This window comes from Myotis yumanensis, unplaced genomic scaffold (assembly GCF_028538775.1).
Source record: "Myotis yumanensis isolate MYYU_CA2020_CCGP unplaced genomic scaffold, mMyoYum1.0.hap1 SCAF_2, whole genome shotgun sequence".
NCBI lineage: Eukaryota > Metazoa > Chordata > Mammalia > Chiroptera > Vespertilionidae > Myotis > Myotis yumanensis.
In genome coordinates, this window is record NW_027223753.1 from 188,287,782 (window position 1) to 188,309,660 (window position 21,879).

General features: G+C 41.7%; 1 protein-coding gene across 1 annotated transcript in view; it reads right to left on the bottom strand.

Moving 5' to 3' along the window:
- Positions 1 to 21,556, bottom strand: part of LOC139002680 (EGF-like and EMI domain-containing protein 1) — a 405,160-nt gene extending 383,604 nt beyond the window's left edge. Inside the window, exons 1-2 of the mRNA XM_070403782.1 lie at positions 21,421 to 21,556; positions 19,265 to 19,369 (exon numbers count right to left, since the gene is read on the bottom strand). Of these exons, the coding sequence (XP_070259883.1) occupies positions 19,265 to 19,369; positions 21,421 to 21,556 (241 nt within the window). The remainder of the gene's footprint in view (positions 1 to 19,264; positions 19,370 to 21,420) is intronic.
- Between the last annotated feature and the right edge of the window lie 323 nt (positions 21,557 to 21,879).

The window sequence follows — 21,879 nt, forward strand, 5'->3', positions numbered from 1 at the left end:
GAATTATTATTTAGTAATCCATAAAGTCTATACTTTAAACTTAATTATATTCTGCTTAAGTATTTATAGGCACAAGGGAGATCAGATATAATCTTTTTTAAAAAATACTGGCTTAAAACTGCCCATTACAGCTGCTGTAAATCTGCAAGAGTTGTGAAAACAGAATCTTAATTCAATGTATAGTAACTTCACAACTGGCTAAAAAGGGTTAGGAATTAGGCAAGAGAAACGGGCCAAGGGGAGTGAAAATGCTAACATAGGGGTCTCACGGGAAAGACAACCCTAAGGCTGCTCCTGTAATCCTCCTCCAAGTTACTAAGGCCAAGCACATGGTGTCAAAAAAGGCTGCTGCTTCTTGTGAGGAAAAAAAAGAAAAAGTTGCAGAGTAGACAAAGAAATGAGAACGAAATTGGAAGCCCTCCAATGGCAAATTATTAATGCCTTCTCTTTGAGAAATTGCAAGCAGGCAGAAAAAAAGGTCTAACCTAAAGAGAAGGATCAAAGAATGAAATAAAAGCTTTGATGCCCAAGTTGCTCTGTAGCCCCAAAGCACTGCGGAGCCACAAATGCAGCTGGGAAGATTGTTAAGTCCAAAAAAATGGTGGGATGAATTGTTTACTTAATCCCTGGGAGGACACAGGAGTGGGATTAGGCAGAGATTAGCTGCTTCTGGAATTTAGTGATGGCATTTCATTCGAAGCAAAATATTTTATATTTCTTTAGAATACGCTCTAAAGATTTAACATCTTTAAAAACATATGTCTATGTTTAGTGATCGATATAGATGTTTTATTTGAGTAAAAAGTTTATTTCTCAAAAGATAACATTATTGATCAGGTCATCCTATATAATAAAGGGATAATATGCAAATTGACCCTCACACCATCACAAGATGGCTGCCTACCTACGACCAGGCGGGGGGGGGGGGGGTGCAGTTGGGGGTGACTATGCCAGCAGGGGGGAATAAGGGGTGCCAGGCTGGTAGGAGGGACAGCTAGGAGTGACCTAGCCAGCAGGGCAGGGGCAGTTGGGGGCAACCTGGCTGGCAGCAGGGGGCAATTAGGGGCAACCAGGCCGGCAGGGGGGGCAGGTTAGGATGATCAGGCCAGCACACAGAGGCAGTAAGGGGCAATAAGGCCAGTAGGAGGCAGCAGTTAGGGGCGACGAGGCAGGCAGGCAGGCAGGTGAGCAATTAGGAGCCAGCAGTCCAGGACTGTGAAAGGGATGTCCGAACTGATTGGAGAGGGTGCAAGCTGGGCTGAGGGGACCCCCCAACCCCCATGCACGAATTTCATGCACTGGGCCTCTAGTGTGGTATAAAGGGAGACTAAGCTACCTCTTCTGGGAAAATCCCAGCTGGGCTGATAGTACAGCCGCAACCTTGCCATGCTGATTGTTCATCCTGAGACAAGGATCTGAAATGCTGACATCATAACTCAAAAAAATAAATCCTATCTAATAATAGCCAAACATGGTAATTGATCTTACCTTCGTTATACCTCCCATTGGCTAATCAGTGAGATATGCAAATTAATTGCCATCAAAGATGGCAGCTAATTTGCATACTGCAGGCAGGGTGGGACAGCGCAAGCCGCCAGCGCAAGATGCCATCCAGGCCCCATTGGGTGATGCCAGAAGCCGCTTGACTGCTGCCTGGAACCGGATCTGGTCCTGGGATGCTGGCACACCAGCCCCGCAAGCCCCAGGAGGCGCTTGCCCACCGCCCGGGACCCAATCCAGTCCCTGGCCGCAGGCACGCCAGCCCCGCAAGCCCCCGGAGCCGCCTGCCTGCCGCCTGGGACCAGATCAGTCCCAGGCTGCTGGCAGGCCCCGGAAGCCCCAGAAGCCACCAGATATGGCAGTAATTCTATCAGTAAGCACTCTGTCAATGGCATAAATGCACCAATTAAAAGACAGATTATGAGAGTGAATTAAAAACAAAACCCACTTTAAATATAAAGACACATAAAGATTAAAAGTAAATGAATTAAGCTGCAGCCTGTTTTGCTCAGTGGATAGAGCATTAGCCCATGGACTGAAGAGTCCTAGGTTAGATTCCAGTCAAGGGCATGTACCTCAGTTGCTTGCTTGATCCCCAGTCCCTAGCAGAGCATGTGCAGGAGGCAACCAGTCAATGTGTCTCTCCCTTTCCCTTCACTCTCTCAAAAATTCAATGGAAAAATATCCTTGGGTGAAGATTAACAAAAACAAAGTAAATGGATTAAGTAACATTAAAGAGATTATAAGAAAAATATATTCCAAATTTTGTTAGTTGCATAATGGTTATGCTTAAATTATTAACACCTAAGAAATTGGGTAAAGGGTACATATAATATGCTGTAGTATTTTATAGGTTTTTTTTTACATGTATGAGATTATTTCAAATTAAAATATTAAAAAATTAAAAATTAATAAAATATTAATTGAAATGTATCTGCATTACATGAAAAATCTCCTAATTGCTTCTAGCATAATTTAATAAATTGTGATAAAATTTACAAGGGTTCAATTAAAAAATATCATAATTCTAAATGATATAATAGAAAATATATAATAGTTATAAGCACTTATTTGAAAATAAAAATTTAAAGAAGGGATTAGCCAAAGAAAATATATGCACAACCCATGGACACAGACAACAGTATGGTGATGGCCAGAGAGAAGTGGGGGGCAAGAGCTGAGTAGAGGGGGCAAATAGGGACATCCTATATCTACACTAATAAAAGAGAAACATGGTAATTAGTGTATGACTGCTACCCTTCCCATTGGCTAATCAGCATATCCTTATGCAAATTAACTGTCAGCCAAGATGGCAGCCGGCAGCCATGCACTGAAGCAAACAGGGAGGCTTGCTTGCTCCAGTGACTGTGGACTCCAACGTTCCCCGCCTGAATTGCCAGCCTCTCAGCTGCAACTCTAAGCAACTATGTTGCAAACATAGAAGCTAAACAAAACCCTAGAAACCGGCTTTCAGTCAGCCGGGCTTTAGCCAGCCGGACCGCAACACTGTATCAAATACAGAAGGTAAAGGCCAGAAACCTGCTTTCAGCAGTGAGGCCTCTGAGCTAAAGCTGGCCCAGAATAAAAAAAAAAAAGAAAAAGAAAAATAGGAGCGGTTGGGAGCTTTAGTCACTCGCCAGCCTGAAAATGGCCCTCAGCCCCTCACCCAGGCTGGCCAGGCACCCCAGTGGGGACCCCCACCCTGATCCAGGACACCCTTCAGGGCAAACCAGCCAGCCCCCACCCATGCACCAGGCCTCTATTCTATATAGTAAAAGGGTAATATGCCTCCCAGCACCAGATCAGCGGAGCAGCAAGGCTCCCGACACCAGGATCAGCGTGACAGGGGGCGGTGCCCCAACTCCCCTATCGGCCCTGCTCTGTGCATGACAGGGGGGAGCACCCCAACCCCCTGATCGACCCTGCTCTGTGTGTGACAGGGTACGGAGCCCCAACCCCCCTGATGGACCCTGCTCTGTGAGTGACAGGGGGCAGCGCCCCAACCCCCTGATTGGCCCTGCTCTGTGAGTGACAGGGGGCAGCACCCCTATCCCCTGATTGGCCCTGCTCTGTGCGTGACAGGGGGCGGTGCCCCAACCCCCCAATCAGCCATACCCTGAGCGTGACTGAGGGTGGCAACGCAACCTCCCAATCCGCCCTGCTCTGTGCATGAGAGGGGGCAGGGCCCCAACTCCCCAATCAGCCCTGCTCTGAGCCTTACCAGGGGCTGCACCTAGGGATTGGGTGTGCTCTCTGCCACCGGGAGCAGGCCTAAGCCAGCAGGTCGTTATCTCCCGAGGGGTCCCAGACTTTGAGAGGGCACAGGCCGGGCTGGGGGACCCTTCTCTCCCCACCCCCAGTGCACAAATTTTTGTGCACCGGGCCTCTAGTAATAATAATAAAGGGCTAATATGCAAATTGACTGAACAGCAGAATCACCAGTTACTATGATAAGCACTGGCCACCAGGGGGCAGACGCTCAATGCAGGAGCTGCCCCCTGGTGGTCAGTGCACTTCCATATGGGGAGTGACACTCAGCCAAAAGCTGGTTCATGGCTGGCCAGCGCAGAGGTGGTGGCAGGAGCCTCTCCCACCTCCGTGGTAGCACTAAGGATGTCCAACTATCGGTTTAGGCCTGATCCCTTGGGGGCCTAAGCCTTTAGTCGGACATCCCCCGAGGGCTCCCTGGCTGCCAGAAGGATGTCTGACTGCAAGCTTAGGCCTTATCCCCCGTGGAGTGGGCCTAAGTCGACAGGTGGACATCCCCCAAGGGGTCCTGGACTGCAAATTGGCACAGGCCGGGCTGAGGGACCCCCACACACACACCCAAGTGCACAAATTTTTGTGCACCAGGCCTCTAGTAAATAAATAAATAAACTGCCTTTGAAATGTAACTTTGCAGCCTCAAACTTAAAGCTACACAATAAACTAAATAAAATTCTGACCAAGCCATTGACTCACTCATTGAACAAGCAAATTTCAATTTGTTTCAGGTCCCTTGCTGGGGGTCAGATACAAAGATGACAGTGTTTAATTTTGGCTTCAAAATCACCATCTAGAGATCATAAAACCTTAGACATCAAAATAGTCGTAAAGGTCATTTTTTTTTCTCTACTACTTAGTTTAACTTGGTGATCTCCTTTTTGCCAACCCAATCACATGGCCATTCATACATAATCTAGGTGTACCTCTGCAGTAAGAGGAAATTTCCCTGTGAACAAAGTTCTTTTCTTATGTTAAAAAAAAAAAGCAGGCTTAATGTCCTGTCCAAAAGTAAACTGAAGAAGTAGCTACTTTAATTAAGCCTCTGAAATTGGGTTTCATGCATTTTCTTTTTGCTTAGCAAAAATGTTCATGCAACCTGGTAAAATGACTCACACACATTCTCATTGATAAGGATCAGATATCAAAATACTGTCTTTAATGTAAAAAAATGATTAGAATCACAATATTGAGTCTCACTTATCAATCCCCAGCTGGTTCCCACAGGCAACATTTCACAACTGAGATAAGTTGAATCCAGAAGGACCATGCTATAGTTTAAAGCCACAAAGAAATTTCCTGGAAGCCTGTACTTAATCCAGCCTGATTACTCTGCCCAGGACTCAACAGCTCCAGCACAGTACATACTGTATTTCTACACAACAAGGAAGGGAATTCAGACAATATATTTTCAAAGAGAGGGGGTAGATTTGGAGTATAGTGGACATTTGGGTATGAGAGATACTTATGAAAGGTTCTTTGGCTGTTGTTATTGCCATTATTTTTATGGAACTCCATCTCTACTATTCCATTATATAAAAGACAATTGAACCATAATGAATGAAAACCATTCTTATTCTCAAAAATATATGATTAACTTAAGGTCACATACATTTTTGAAGGATTTCAAAATATTTAAAAGTGAATGAAATACTTCTTACTAACTTATGCTTGAAGGCACTTAACCATTTTTCCTAACCACCAAGAAAATTTCTTCACCATTAAGGGTATTTTACTTTTGTGGTCAAAAGATCAAGTTAAGTGTCTGGCACAATGATTTGTTGAATGAATGAATGAATGAATTAATGAACAAATAACATCTATACTAATAAAAGAGTAATATGCTAATTAGACCAGACATCTTCCGGACATCCTTCCAGACAAAGCCACGGTGGCTGGGGCCAAGGCAGAGGAGGTTAGGGGCAACCAGGCTGGCAGGGGAGGGTAGTTAGGGGCAACCAGGCCAGCAGGGGAGGGCAGTTAAGAAGAGCAACCAGGCTGGGAGAGGAGGTCAGTTAGGGGCGACCAGGCCAGCAAAGCAGGGCAGTTAGGGGTGACCAGGCCGGTAGGGGTGGGCAGTTAGGGGCAACATAGCTGGCAGGGGACAGAAGTTAGGGGCAACCAGGCCAGCAGGGGAGGGCAGTTAAGAAGAGCAACCAGGCTGGGAGAGGAGGTCAGTTAGGGGCGACCAGGCCAGCAAAGCAGGGCAGTTAGGGGTGACCAGGCCGGTAGGGGTGGGCAGTTAGGGGCAACATAGCTGGCAGGGGACAGAAGTTAGGGGTGACCAGGCTGGCTGGGGAGGGCAGTTAGAAGCAACCAGGCCAGAAGGGTAGGGCAGTTAGGGGCAACCAGGTAGGCAGGGAAGGGCAGTTAGGGGAGACCAGACTGGCAGGGGAGGGCAGTTAGGGGCGACCAGGCCAGCAGGGGAGGGCAGTTAGGAGTGACCAGTCCAGCAGGGGAGGGCAGTTAAGAAGAGCAACCAGGCTGGGAGAGGAGGTCAGTTAGGGGCGACCAGGCCAGCAAGGCAGGGCAGTTAGGGGTGACCAGGCTGGCAGAGGCGGGCAGTTAGGAGCAACATAGCTGGCGGGGGACAGCAGTTAGGGGTGACCAGGCTGTCTGGGGAGGGCAGTTAGGGGCGACCAGGCCAGAAGGGCAGGGCAGTTAGTGGTGACCAGGCAGGCAGGGTAGGGCAGTTAGGGGAGACCAGAATGGCAGGGGAGGGCAGTTAGGGGTGACCAGGCCAGCAGGAGGAGTGGTTAGGGGTGATCAGGCAGGCAGGCAGGTGAGGGGTTAGGAGCCAGCGGTCCCAGATTGTGAGAGGGATTTCCGATGGCCCCCTAGGGGTTCTGGAAGGAGGAGGGTGTAGGCTGCGTTGAGGAACACACACCCCCCCCCTGCACAAATTTTGTGCACCAAGCCTCTAGTCTCTAATAAAGTAGCAGAGCTACCATTTAAGTATCATGTCAGTGACTTCATTAAAGATGCCTTCATACTTTTTTCAGTGCATAAATGAATCACATAAAAACATCTATCATTTCCTGTTTATTAAATATTGGATTTGTTCAACTTTAATTTTCTTGCTACCTAACTTTTCTTATTAATTATCAATGAAAATCCTTCTTAACCCTAATGTATAGCTTTTGCCCTAAATTATTTATAAAATTTGAATCACTACTTGTCTTAAAATAATTGTTTCAAGGGACACTCATAGCAAAAACATTTTCCTTTCTCAATTATGCCAGTCATAAAGTCTAAATTATAAAAAAATGAAAAAGAAAATAGACTTTGAATCACATTTTAAGATATGTCCACTGTGTTAACTTTTCTATTTCTTACATTAGCATGTCAGTCTTAATTTCCATCATCTTCAGTGTAAGTCCTCTGTTTGACTTGCTTCCTTTCAATTTTAATTTCCATCTTGCTCATTCTTCTTCATGAATCCTATTGCAATATGGCTCCATCTAGTATAGCTGCCATCAGAAATATCCATAATTCTCCAAGTGTACAATGAAGTTACCATTGAGGTCACCTGACATTCATATCTTCTCTAACCCATTGCCAAATATACATTTACATAGTTAAGGCATTGAAGCTTTTCATTATGTGTTTTTGTTTCCAGATAAATGGAGATTATCACAGCTTATCTGAATATTTCCTCCTTCATATAGATGTGAGTAACCCAAGGCCATCAACCAGGTGCTTTCTCTATTCTATTAGGGTGCTGTGTCCACAGTGGATATTTACTCACATTAAGATTAAAATTAAGAACAGTATTTCTCTACTAATCTCAAAGAAGATGAAAAAGGAGCCACATCCACGTATATATGGGCTATAGGGAAAAATAGTGAGGGTTTTTTCTCTTTGGGTATTCCTGACAAGCTCTTCAGCCATCTGTACTATATTCATGCTTAATTCACAGTTTTATTTTGACCCTTCTCCAAGGTTAGATGTAATATAACCATCTCAACATTGCAGCAACTGTAGTACCCTAAAGAAGATTATTTGTGATAAATGAAAGCTAGGCAGGGGTCACTAGAGCTCACAATAGAACAAAACCTAGCATCTCTTCTGTCAAAATAGAAAAATAGCTTTTATTTAAATTATATAACTAAATCTCCAGTTGTTAAATATTCTTCAGCATATAGTCTTTAAAACCATTTTTAAACCATTACAATGACTTTGACAAATGTGTATTCAAAATACAGGCAGGCTCTTAAAACTTCAGGTTTATCTACTTTATTCTCCTACTCCTCCACATCGCCCTAGCCAGCGTTGCTCAGAACTATGAGATTATAAAACTGTTATTTTTGCACTTTCCTTCTGTGGTTTGCCATCTGATTCAATAAATGGGTGCGTTAAGCCATTACTTTCAAACCACTTAGGCAGTCTAGACACTATTGCTCTTCGTCAATGGCAAGGAAAGCCATTCTGGTACCATCCTGCACACTGAGCAGCCACAGCGTGCTACTGATTTTTCCTGTGCCCCACACTCAATAGGAAGCAGAACAGAGATCAAAGCACTGCATTCATGAAGGAAAAGAAACAAGAGAAGAGACTTCCCTCGTGAGAGAGCTTTGGCCAGCTGAGAAGTTAGAGGAAACAGCCTGCACAAAAGACCACCCTGACTTCTGATATCAAACTGCAAGTTCAGGAGGTTCCCCAAACCACCCTCATGTTCAATAATTTGTTAGAAAGACTCACAGAAATCACTACAAGTTATTGTATGAAAATCAGCCAGGAAGTATGTCCATAGGACAGAGTAGGGAAGTTCTGGAAGCCGATCTACCATTGTCCACTCCTAGTGGGATCAGAACATGTCACTTTCCTGGCATCAGTGTGTGGCAATACACATGGACTGCTGCCAGTCGGGGAAGCTCAGCCCAGCCCTGCGCTCAGTTTTTATGGAGACTCCACTACATAAGCATGACTGATTCAGTGATTAATTGTCCACTTGGTTGATTTCAGTCTCCAGCCTCCAGGACCCACTCTAAATCATATTGTTAGACTATCCAGTGACCCAACGTCCCTGGCAAACGAAGATGCTCCTATCAAATATGCTATTCCAAGGGCTTTGAGATTACCTCCCAGAAGCAGAGGCTAAAGGGTGGAACACTTTTTTGCATAAGGTTAAATTATTTCTTACACACTTTCATTTTCTAATAAGCCTTTGATTTGGAGCATTGACCTCATACTTGTTATGGATGTAACTATGCCCTTAGGCATGTTGAAGGTCACTGAAATAGAGATTAATAAAACTAGTTTAGTAGAACATGCGTGGGGACAAGGGAAGGGAGGGTGTTATGTGTAGTAGAATGCCTGGTCAGAAACCCAGACCTTGGCATTATGGGCTTGGAACAAATACAGCAGGAGTGCTTCTGCTCATTAGTAAAAAGGGAGCAGACTGCCACCAACAGTAGTACTTGCCTGAAAAGAGGTAGGGTTCTGCTTCTCTAGCTGAAAAGAGAATAAACAGTATTCTGGCCGTAACAGGTTTGGCTCAGTGGATAGAGCATCGGCCTGCGGACTGAAAGGTCCCAGGTTCGATTCCGGTCAAGGGCATGTACCTTGGTTGTGGGCACATCCCCAGTGGGGGGTGTGCAGGAGGCAGCTGATTGATGTTTCTCTCTCATCGATGTTTCTAACTCTCTATCTCTCTCCCTTCCTCTCTGTAAAATTAATAAAATATATTTTTTTAAAAAAAATAAACAGTATTCTGCACGGAACATTTAGAGGGATTCCTCAAAGATCCCCTACTCAACAATATCACCCTACTGCTGACTGCCAGAACTCAGTCACCATTTAGATACGCTTTGTGTTTTCACTGTTAAATACAAATATGTAAACCAGTAGGATCCATGAATACTTTAGTTTGATGTTGTTTACTGGGATAGCAATGGGATAAATTCTGATGGATGAAGGGGAAGAAAGAAAAAATTATGAATTACAAAAACTTCATGAGGGCCTGAATGGAGAAAGATGAGAAAGCATTCCCCACCCCAACTTTGCTCCATCCATATGGTAGCCCAGAAACTGCCCAGGGCAAGCCCTGCTTATCCCCAGGTAGCTGTGGGACAATGCCGTAAAACACTAGCGTGAAAGATCTGAGTTGAAGTCTTCTTGGCTCAGCTACTAACCAGCTGTGACTTGGGAAAATCAATTAAGCTTTCTAACGCTCTGTCACCTCAATTCTAATTTGGGAATAACATGAACTCCCTCACAGAGTGGGTGTGAGGCTTAAATGAGATAACACATGGGAAAGCACCTTGTTAAATGTGTTTGTTTAACTACGACATAAATATGTTGTTATTAGTTGAGCAGATCGGAAAAAGTTATATTATATCTAATTTTGAGAATATATATATACTGTATATACACACATATATATTTAAATTTGAGAGTTCAAATATATATATATATATATATATATTCCCCAGAGTAACTGGGTTCTGCAAAATAAGAATACTTCAAGAATATCATAACAAACACACAATACTTTAGGAAAATACCCTATTAAAGTGGCTATACAGTCACATGGGCTTGGAATACATAGGCATCTAGATACACTTGTGAGGGAGTCACCATGTGCATTAGCACAGTGAAGGCTCTGGAAAGCCCTACAATAAACACAATGTAAAGCTACTTGACATAGAATTTCCCAAACTTATTTGAACACAGAGACTTCATTTTCTTTAACACTACTTAAAATCCAATGGGAACAGCGATCCAGAGAATACATCTTGAGAAATACCATAAAGCAGATTATTCATGTTTTTAAAATATAATGATAAGGAATCATCCAGCTTCTTACTGTGCCTGACCAGTGCAGAGGGTGCCCTGTACAAATGCTCCTGCTGAGAACAGGGTCCGAATCTGCGCAGCTACATCTATAATTTAACATTAATTCATCTCAATTTTCTCGACTCTCACTAGTCTCCTTCCTTGTGTCTTACCTAGAATGTGACTTTTGGTTTTGTCTTTCAGTAAATGCACTCTTAAATTATCTTCCAAAAGCCCATGACCCTCCTGTGACAGGCCCACCAGGTGCTTCCCACTATCTCCTACCCCCACCGAATGAAGTCTCCTTCTCTCTGCCCTGGGAGCAGAGAAACCTGGAGAAAAGATTATCTCTACCCAACATAAAACACCCTAATCACTTAGGGAATGTTAATGATTGATTCGACCAGCCTAAACTCTAGTAGACAAGAATGGAATGCTCCATTCCATCTATAACCATTTCTGGTAGGTTTTTACAGCAGGTTAAGAAAATTATAGCTTCAAAAATTTGGAAATGAAGATGCCCAAACCGAGAGATATATCCCAAAGGCCACTGTTGGCAGAAATGTTAGTGTAGTTCATGATACTCAGGTATAAATAAGCTTGAGTAAGATCCCACCACACACAGGCACATATCCCATATACTTCAAATTTATATGGCAAGCAAAAACTCAGCTAAACCATTCCAAAAAATATTGGAGAGTATTCATATCTGCAATAGACGATACCTTTTTCAATCCATGATTTCTTCTTTCAAAGTATAGTTATCAAGTTCTTTAACAGAAAACAGACTTAAACTTGTAATCAAAAGCAAACAAACAAATAAAAAAGGCATTTTTAAGTATTATTTTGTACCTGACAGAATAAGAGAGGTCTGATATTAAAAAAGAACTTTTGTCAGCTAGCAATAAAAAAGGAAAAAATTACTACAGGCAAAATTTGCCCCTTTCAAGGACATAAGATTTTCTATTCCGTTGGTTTTTCAGCCTCTTTCCATTAGATTGTAACTATATCTTTAAAACACTTTTACAAATAAAACGCCCATTTAACATCCTCAGTGGCACAACATATCCAAAGAGTTGAGATCAAACTATTTATATTGGCAGTACTGAGTGGCATGGTATTAATATGCAGTCTTATTTGCCACAACTCCCCAGTCCAGCTCCCCACCATGACCCAGTTCCTGTGCCCCTTTAATGTATTTCTGAGAACACCGTTCATCACATTATAATGATTTGTTTTCCTGTCTCTGTAACCAGAATGTAGACGTTTCAATAGCAGAGCTCTGTATTTTTTTTACACAGGTCCTAAACAGCCACTCAATACGTGTACGTATAATGAGCAAAACTTTAAATGAAGAGAATCATTTAAGCTCATATGTTGTGTGGGAAGACTGTTTTGTTAGCATAGTGACCAGGTTTAAACACTAAAAATAAAGCATAAATACCTTATGTCCCTTTCAGGGAAACAATATCAACTATATTTTTCATAAACAGGAAAGTTCTTATGTTTTAAAGAAACAGCATTACATAGTGGTTGAGAGGATGAACTCAGAAGCCAGACTGCCTGAGTCCACACCCTGGCTCTATCATTTACTACGTGAATAATCTCAGGTAAGTTACTGGACATTGCCTTACGTCAGGTGTACCATCTGCAAAAGGGGACTATTAATGGCACTTACCTTATAGAATTATTGTATTAAATGAGCTAACATGCAAAAAGCATTTAGGACAGCACCTAGTATGTAGAAAGCATGATTTATGAGTTAGCTATTATTGTCATTATTACCCACCTTCAATATGTTCTAGTTCATCACTAATTATACCCTGTGGAATCAAAGAATTCTGGATGGTGCTGGGTCATTCTACTCTAAGTTGTCAAATCTGCAACATCAGGCAACTCTCATGCAGTCTTTTTTTAAACTGCATCTATGGTTGCTAACACTGGCCATGCAAAGCATCCTGGAAGGGTATGCTAGTAAAAGCGCTTCTAAAGTTTCTGTTTTAAAATCAGTTTCACGCCATTTATCTTCTGCATGGATTCCAAATAGGATGCCCCTTCGTAGGCTCACAGGAAATGAGTGATGCTGGAATGCTGTCTGGTGACATGGATAATCTTCAGCATAGTTATTGCTTCAACTTCCTCATAAATGGTCTATCTGTGCCTTTATCATATTTGGCCCAATCCTTGCCAATACTGTCACCTCCTTCTGTCAACTTATGCAAAGCAGAATGCAGTTGCCTTAATATGAACTTGCTGGAACCCTGCTGAGGGTTTAAGGCTCTAATGCCATGTATCTTCACATGATGAACAAAATCACACTGAATTTCACACTGGTTTTCATGCTAAGAACGCATACCCATTTATCTCCATAATATAACCTGCATTTCATTTATACTATCTTCTAGTAATGCTCATTTAGGATTGCAGATTGATAAGCATGTTCAATTAATGATTTTGCAGTTTTTCCAAATTAAATCTTTTTCCCACACTAATTTTATAATTCAATTAAAATAATCCATCAAGTTTTCTTTGCATGATTTGCTCTTTATAAACCCCTGCTGAGTTTTCCCCATTTTCACTGTCTGAGTAGACCTACTGCTGAAATGAAGCTGTGGGTAAAAAGAAAACGTTTTCTAGGCTTTCTATATTGGTTTGCCAGGATTGCTGCAACAAAGTCCTACAAACTGAGTGGCTTAAACAGCATCAGTTCATTGCCTCATGATTCTAGAAGCTAGAAATTTGAGATCAATGTGTCAGTCAGAGGGGTGGCTTCCATTTGAGCACTGCAAGGAAAACCTTTTCCATTTCCTCTCCTCTAATTTCTGGTGGTCTGCTGGCAATCCTTGGCATTGTTTGGCTTGTAGATACAGCCCTGATCTATGCCTTCATGTGTGCATGCCTCAGTGTCCAAATTTTCCCTTTTCATATGGACACCAGTCATATTGGATTAGGGGTCCACCCTACATCAGTATGACCTCATCTTAACTAGTTATATCATCAACAACCATATTTCCAAATAAAGTCAATACTGAGCTACTGAGGGTTAGGATTTCAATGTATGAATGGGGGGTGAGGGGGACGGGTACACAACTCAATCTATATCACTTCCTAAATTCAAAATTCTCTTGGGAACATAACATGTTCTATGTGGTCCAACCTCCTATCCACATAGAACAGATATATCATGCAGAGAGTTTATTGAACTTCTTGATTGGAACCTACTGGTTGGCTCAAAATCATACCTGTGACCCAACACCCAAGGTTTGCTTGTATTTCCCACAGGATGAGGAGCAAAACAACAACAGAAGCCTTTCCCCCTTCACGGTGTGCATTCCCCCTGAAGATTCACAGAGAATTTACAGTCAAAATAAAGAGTAACGCTTGGTTAATGCTTTCCAACTTACAGATCACATGCATTATCTCATATGTCTCTCACAAATAATAACCTGGCAGACAGATAATTATGCCAAACTCTAAAGGGACCATGGCTTGAAGGTTAAACTTGCAGACTCTGGATCCAGAACACACTGACATGGATCCCAAATCACCTGTTTCCTACTTATTTGGACTTGGATAAGTTTGCATGCTTCAATCAGGTTCAAAAGCAGGGCAAATGAGAGTATTCACTTCATAGACTGATTATAGGAATTAAAAATCTAATCCATATAAATTGTTTAGAATAGTTTGTGGTACATGAAAGGTGCTGAGAAAAATTAGAACTATCATTATTTTACAAAAGATGACATTGAGGCTCAAATAATGACAATGACAACATTGACTTCTCCAAGATAGTACAAGCGGTCATTGGTGAAACTCAACCAGAGCGCTAGAACTGCTGAAGATTGTCCATGTCACCAGAAAGCATTCTAGCAACACTCCATTTTTAATGTGCATAAGCATCACACTTTGAAGTAATGGAGATGCTTGGGAAGTCTGGCATAGGACTATGCAGTACCTATCCGTGCTGTTCATGCTCAAGAAACTCCAACTGCTGGACTGTCTGCTCAGGGAACTAGACTTATGGAAAGCAGAGTCCTTGCAGAATCAGTTAACCACCTCTGCATAAGGTCTGGAGTAGCTGGTTTGGCTGGACCATGAAAAGTTAAGGAACTGCTGCCCTGAGCGTAAACAAAGCCACATTTTTTGCCTTGTCCCATGTGCATCCCTTACTGCAACCAAGAGAACTTACTTGTATTATTATTATTCCTTGAACTTGCTGTGCTTCTCATGTCTCTGGAAAATATTCCATTTCATATGCTCCATTTCATATTATTGTTCTGTTTACCTTTAAGAATAAGTTGTAGTTTGTATTTTCCAATCTTCTGAGACACCTTTCCTTATCTCCTGGCATGGCACAGATAACCCAGTTTTCTTTTCAGACAGAAGCTCCCTCCATCAAAGCACTTGTGAGCTTTATAATCCCATTATAATCATGGGATTCCTGGTCTCTATTTAAAATTACACTAAGGATACCATATTTGTTTTAGTCTGGGTGTGTGCAGTACTTACCATATAGCCTGGTGTGTAAATATTTACTGACTAACTGGAAGACTGACTAGAGAAGAAAGAAAGGGAAAGAAAAGGAAAATAACATGTGAATGATAAAAAAAGAAAACCTCAGAGTCTTAGCATCCAATCATTAGGCACATTATTTAACCTGACTTATAATTTAACTGGCCAGAGAAAGGAATAAGTGATGAGCGGAAAAGGTGTGATTTGTGTGTGATATTTTTTTAAAGTATATTTTATTGATTTTCTACAGAGAAGAAGGGAGAGGGATAGAGAGCCAGAAACATCGATGAGATAGATCAGCTGCCTCCTGCACGCCCCCCAGTGGGGACGTGCCCACAACCAAGGTACATGCCCCTGACCGGAATCGAACCCGGGACCCCTGAGTCCGCAGGCCGATGCTCTATCCACTGAGCCAAACCGGTTCAGCTTGTGTGTGATATTAGTCAGTTAATAAAGCTCCGAGGTGTTTTGCCTGGATCCATAAAATTAAAAAGGAGAGAAAATTTCACCACCAGCTGTCTTGCCTGATTTGCATGTGTTCAAATCTTCAAAGTATTCCTTTTGATTCCTTTAATCAATAGCTATTTTAGAAAGTTCTTCATTACTTCCTAATTGTCAAAATTCATTCCATTCATTTTTCCTTATTATAAGGAGATTTTTCAAATGAGTTAAGTAGATCAGCAATTTTAGAATCATTATTAACTGCAAGCTTTTCATTCAGTTATTAGCTCGTCCCTTCTCTCTCTATGACGAGATTCTTTTCTTCATTTTTAAAAGGCCATCTGTTTCATTTTACAGACTTCTTTTTTCCCTGTGTCTCAAATAAAGTCAACTTTACCCTATACTAAGAGCAATCCATGTTTACAATAACTGGTCCTCAGCTCTTTAATTTCTCAGATCTCTGGTTTTGGATGAAGATGCAAGTGATTCCCTATTATGCCAGCATGCCAAAAAAAATAATAATTAGCATTCATCTAGATTTTGATCTGTCCAAACCAAATAAACTGGTAAAGCCATTACCATGGCCCACAAAACATTTTACAAATAATTTAAATAAATATTGAACATATATTCACTGATAACCCCAACAATCTCACTGCTAGGACTCTGAATCACAGACATAGAAGCACCACATTATTGCACCCTGAATGTTGTACCAACGAACTGGAAACAAAATGCCCACCAATAAATGAGGGTTAAAAATGTATGGTACATCAATACCATGGAATATGATGCAGCTATACATATGATTCCATGAGCCCTGTGAAATATAAGAGTATTCAGCAGGTTGTTAAAGGGGAGGAGAGGGAAGAGGAAGTTAGAGAGGAAGGGGACAGAAGAGGAGGGTAAGAAAAAAAGTGAGGTATTCATGACAAAACAGTGTATAGAAGGTAATCTCATGTAAAATTGCTTATGCATGTATGAATATAAATAAACATATACAAAAGCAAGCTACATGGTTACTGAGGGAGATAGGACTATGCATTTTTACTTTCTTATACTCATTACTATCAATTTTTTATATTTGAATTTTTTATTTGAATTATTTTCTATCACTTGAATTATTATTTATATAATGTGAAAAACAGCATTGGATAACAGACATGATAGGTAGCATCTCCAGACTACAATCAACCTGCTTGATAGAGTATGTGTCTTATCAATAATATTCTTTTTAAAAACAACCTCTGCTGATTTTCATTTTTAATGCATATTCATGACTCAGCTAATGTTATTCCTTCTTAACTGGGTTTTCCAATTGCCATATATTTGATTTCCTAGGAAATCTCCAAAATTCCTCCATTACATACTTTGTAATATCTCATTTTGCTGGATGAAATATGATACCTTGTAGGAAATGCCTGAATTCCTACTTCAGGATGTATAACCAGCAGGGCTTATCCATTTTTCTTTTAAAATTCAACAGAAGGGCCGAAACCGGTTTGGCTCAGTGGATAGAGCGTCGGCCTGCGGACTGAAAGGTCCCAGGTTCGATTCTGGTCAAGGGCATGTGCCTGGATTGCGGGCACATCCCCAGTAGGAGATGTGCAGGAGGCAGCTGGTCGATGTTTCTCTCTCATCGATGTTTCTAACTATCTCTCTCTCTCCCTTTCTCTCTGTAAAAAATCAATAAAATATATTTTTAAAAAAATAAATAAATAAAATTCAACAGAAGGCCTATGGTGACAAAAATAAAAAACCGTCAGAGTCTAAAGATAAACACACTTAGACAACAATACTAAAAATGCACTGCATACTCCTGAGAGGTATTTTGTATGGCTGATCTATCATGACTCCTAGGACTTTGGAGAGTAAGAACAACTTGTGGAAAAGACAAGCTGATTCTGCCTATGTTTGAAATAACCCCGTATTTTCACCAACCCAAAATTGAAGCCTATGAAGTTTAGCTACTTCAATTTCAGAAAGCACTTTAACTACTTTGGTAGATAAAAGTTCTGAAGAAATTTGAATAATCAAAATATTCAAATACTGATGTAGAAAATCAAGAATACATTAGTCTAGGTATAATTTCTAGGCCATTATCATTACCATGTGTTTCTTTAACTAGCTTTCCCCTCGGGAACTTGATGTTTTGAAAGATGTGCTCCACCAAAACCAATGAATTACTAAAGTAATAATTAATTTTTTTTAAAAGTCTAATGAATCAATGACATGTGTAATTGCCCATCACAGCTACTGATCAAGATGAGGAAACCGGTGCTGCACATGTAGTTGACACAATTTATTTAGAGGCAAATAATTTGTGGTCATGGATCAATGTATTATTTCTGTTAGCTTCTTAAAAATAATGGGAACAGTTGAAGACACACCCTAGAGCTCAACATGTCCACTGACTTTGGTCTCAGGATTGGAATTTCTCAGTCACAGAATAAATTGGGGTTAAAAATCAGCTATATCTTAATTCACAAATGTGTGCTGTGTGTTTTTTAAGCAAAGGATTAATTTACAAGAAGAATAGCTGTGAGGTGACCCATCCAAATTTTGAGCCTTAACCTAACACCACAGGCAGAGGAGACAAATGGACAGGAGTGATGAGCTTTCAGCAACCTTTCAATTTCACTTACAAAGACTCAAGTAATGAACAAGAGAAGGCAACCTTCTCAACAAAGGATAGTGAATACAGTATTTTCATTAGCTCTTTACACCTATTTCTTTAACTTCTCTATAAGACCAGTTTTGTTTTGTTTGTCCTGCCCTGAAAAGGTAAATGCAGATGCATTCAGATTCTCTGGCGACTAGAATCAGACAACCAAATCAAAAACCAAATCCTTTTGGAAGCACTGGCTTTCATGGCAGATGTAGGAAAGGATAAATCATTGACCATCATGAAATTTTCCTGCACAAGAAAAATGCCCCTGTCCAACATTGACAACTGATGAAGTTCCAACCTTGTGGATTTGGTTATCAAGTTTTGAAAATTTGAGAGTCAGGCAAGTGTTTTTCTTTTTTTTATAATAAAGGTAACAAAGTAGTAAATATCACATCACACTGAATTTGCATTAACCCCACTCTGTTCATTCACAAACCACAGAGATCTTACAGAAAAGTACTGTCCCAGCACTTTCAACCCATGGCTCCATTAAAGATTTAACATCTGAGGTTAGAATGGGGTTTTCTTATTAAGCTGCCATTTCCTTCATAAAACAGACCATTTTGTACTTACTGCAACCTTTTGTACTCTTACAGTGAATAATTAAACCTATACTGCAAAGCATAATTTGTGATGCTGAATATCCTGTAGGTTGTAGGTTTTTGCTTAGTGGCTCATTTTAAATGCTCACCGATCAATCCCCAGAGGGACAATCCGGCCATTCGTCTGAATCGACAAAATTGGCTGGTGGACTCTGCAAGCAAAGCAGACAACTCCCAATCATAATACAGACCGTCTTCAACTTAGGATGGCTCGACCTGCAAATTTTTTCTACTTTACAAAGGTGCAAAAAGCAATATCCATTCAGCAGAAACCGAACTTAGAATTTTGAATTTTGATCTTTTCTTGAGCTAGCGACATGTGGTATGATACTCCCTTGCAATGTTGGGCAGCAGCAGCAAGCCATGTGCACTCACCAGGGTAGACAACCCATACTTACAGTGTAGTCCTGAATGCATTTTCCACTTCGGAGGGTTTATTGGGACACATCTCCATCATAAATAAAGGAGCACCTGTAAAACGGTCTTTTTGGTGACTCACCATATTGACAGTGGGGTCCCTGAAAACCCTCAGAACACCGGCACCGCTGGGCTTCACTGTCTGAGGATCTCCTTCCATGGAAACACGTTGCCACTGCAGAGACAGCTAGAAGAAAGGTAGATGAGAGCAGATGAAGAATGGGGTTGAGGGAAAGAAAGGAAATCCTCAATGTAAGCATCAAGTTGCTGATATAAATATAATAGAGGGCGGGGGAGAGGGTGGGTAGGAATGATTAACCGGGGAACTTACATGCATATATGCATAGCCCTTGGACAAAGACAATAGAGTGGCAAAGGCCTGGAGGGGCAGGTGCTGGGCAGAGGGAGTCAATGGGGAAAAACAAAGGGAACATCTGTAATACTTTTCAACAATAAAGAGAGATTTAAAGTAAATAAATAATAAGTAAATACAATTTAGAAATTTCCACCGGCCCCTCCACATCAAGGTGAACCAGTTTTCATTGCAAGTTAAGGCCTTGCTCCCTACAGCCTGTAGCACTCTGTAGGTGGCCTCACCTCGAAGCTTGTAGAAATGCAGAATCTCAGGCCTCACCCCAGACCTACTGAACCAGAATCCACATTTTAAAAAGATACAAGGTGATGTCTGCCCTAGCTGGTTTGGCTCAGTGGATGGAGCGTCGGCCTGCGGACTGAGGGGTCCCAGGTTCGATTCTGGTCAGGGGCACATGCCCGCGTAGCAGGCTCGATCCCCAGTGTGGGGCATTCAGGAGGCAGCCAATCAATGATTCTCTCTCATCACTGATGTTTCTATCTCTCTCTTCCTCTCCCTTCATCTCTGAAAAAGAAATTTTTTTAAATAAATAAAAAGAAAAAGATACGAGGTGATGTGAGTTCAAGTTTGAGTATCACTAGTGTAAAGAAACTCTATAAATAAGATTAAAAAAACAGTCTAAAAATAAAGCAAGGAATACCAATACTTCCTGAGGCAAAGGACTGTGATAGGTATCATATAACAGTTTAAAGAGTTCATCTCGCCAAAACCGGTTTGGCTCAGTGGATAGAGCGTCGTACTGCGGACTGAAGGGTCCCAGGTTTGATTCTGGTCAAGGGCATGTACCTTAGTTACGGGCACATCCCCAGTGGGGGGTGTGCAGGAGGCAGCTGATCGATGTTTCTCTCTCATCGATGTTTCTAACTCTCTATCTCTCTCTCCCTTCCTCTCTGTAAAAAATCAATAAAATATATTAAAAAAAAAAAAAAAGAGTTCATCTCACAGTCATTAATTTCCAGTTTATAAAATAGTTGGAGTGACATCGTGGGCAGATGCCTGTCACTGAGCTAGACCAGTTAGCTGCAGTGGCCTAGCACTGCATGTAAATACAGTGACCGCTAACACTGAGCCTGCTTAACATGGGAAGCCTGAGGCCCCTCACTAAGATATTTGAGAGCAGAAAGCACAGTGGGGAAGGAAGCAGGATGCTGACCTACTCCCTAAGGTACAGGGTAGCAGGAGAGATCAATTATTGTGCTGTGGTGCTGCATTGATTGCAACACGCTGAAGCATTCTAAGTGACTTTGCAATAACCGGAAACACATAGGTAAATGGAGCCATTTCTCCTGGCAAGATTGGGAGACATAATGCCACTAGTTCTGCTGTTTGCGTGCTGTCAAACATGCTGGAAGGTTCTGGGATACTTTTCCCACACGTTTGTGCAAGGACTGCATAGCTCATCTTAAAAAGTAAACTGCCTGCAGAGTTCCGCAATTAATCATGACATGTACAGGCTGAGAAATCCCATTTAGATTTAGAACGGTGATTTCCCTCCGGACTTCTGAATCCACTGTGGATTACAAATTTGATGATATGGGAAAGGGGCAAATGGAAAAGGGTGAGGGAAGTCAAGGTGTAACTGGCTGGCTTTAAATAAACTGTCTTTTAAATAAAGAGACAGAATGTAAAGCGGCAGTTCTACGGGATCTGAGTTCTGACCTATCATTAGAAACGCTTAACAGAAAAGCTTTTTGTGCATTTTTGCACATGTCACGTGTGCATTTTCAGCCCAAAGAGATGCTCCAAATCTGTGGTGATTCTAAAGGTGCCTAACCCTTGACAGGCATGATATGATTGAAGCCCCAAGCAGAGTGAAACCATTACTTCAAGTGACAGAGAGTTAGACAGGAAGAATTATAACTTACAGCGCAGGCAGCCAGATTCACCGTCCTGCCGGCGCCAACCAGGGCAGCACCTGTAGACGGTCTGCTGCTCCATGCTGTATGCCTGTCTGTACACGGTGTAGTACCGGGTCCTATGGAACACAGGGATCCAGATCATACTTCCTCTTACGGCAAAGCTGTCATCTTAAGCCCACTAAAAATTCTCCCTCCAACCCCAATCCTGTCATTTATACACACAAAATACATGTATATTATTTACATGTATTATACACATATGCACATGTGTGTGTGCACAAGAGAAACCCTCATACCCCAGGGTATAAACTATCAAGAATGAAACCCGAAATTATGAAATGCATAATGAAATTGTAATGGATAATAAGGTACATGCTTTTTCAACTTGACAATGAAGGCCCTTCGTAGACTGGTCCCCCTAGAGCAGTGGTTCTCAACCTTTCTAATGCCGCGACCCTTTAATAC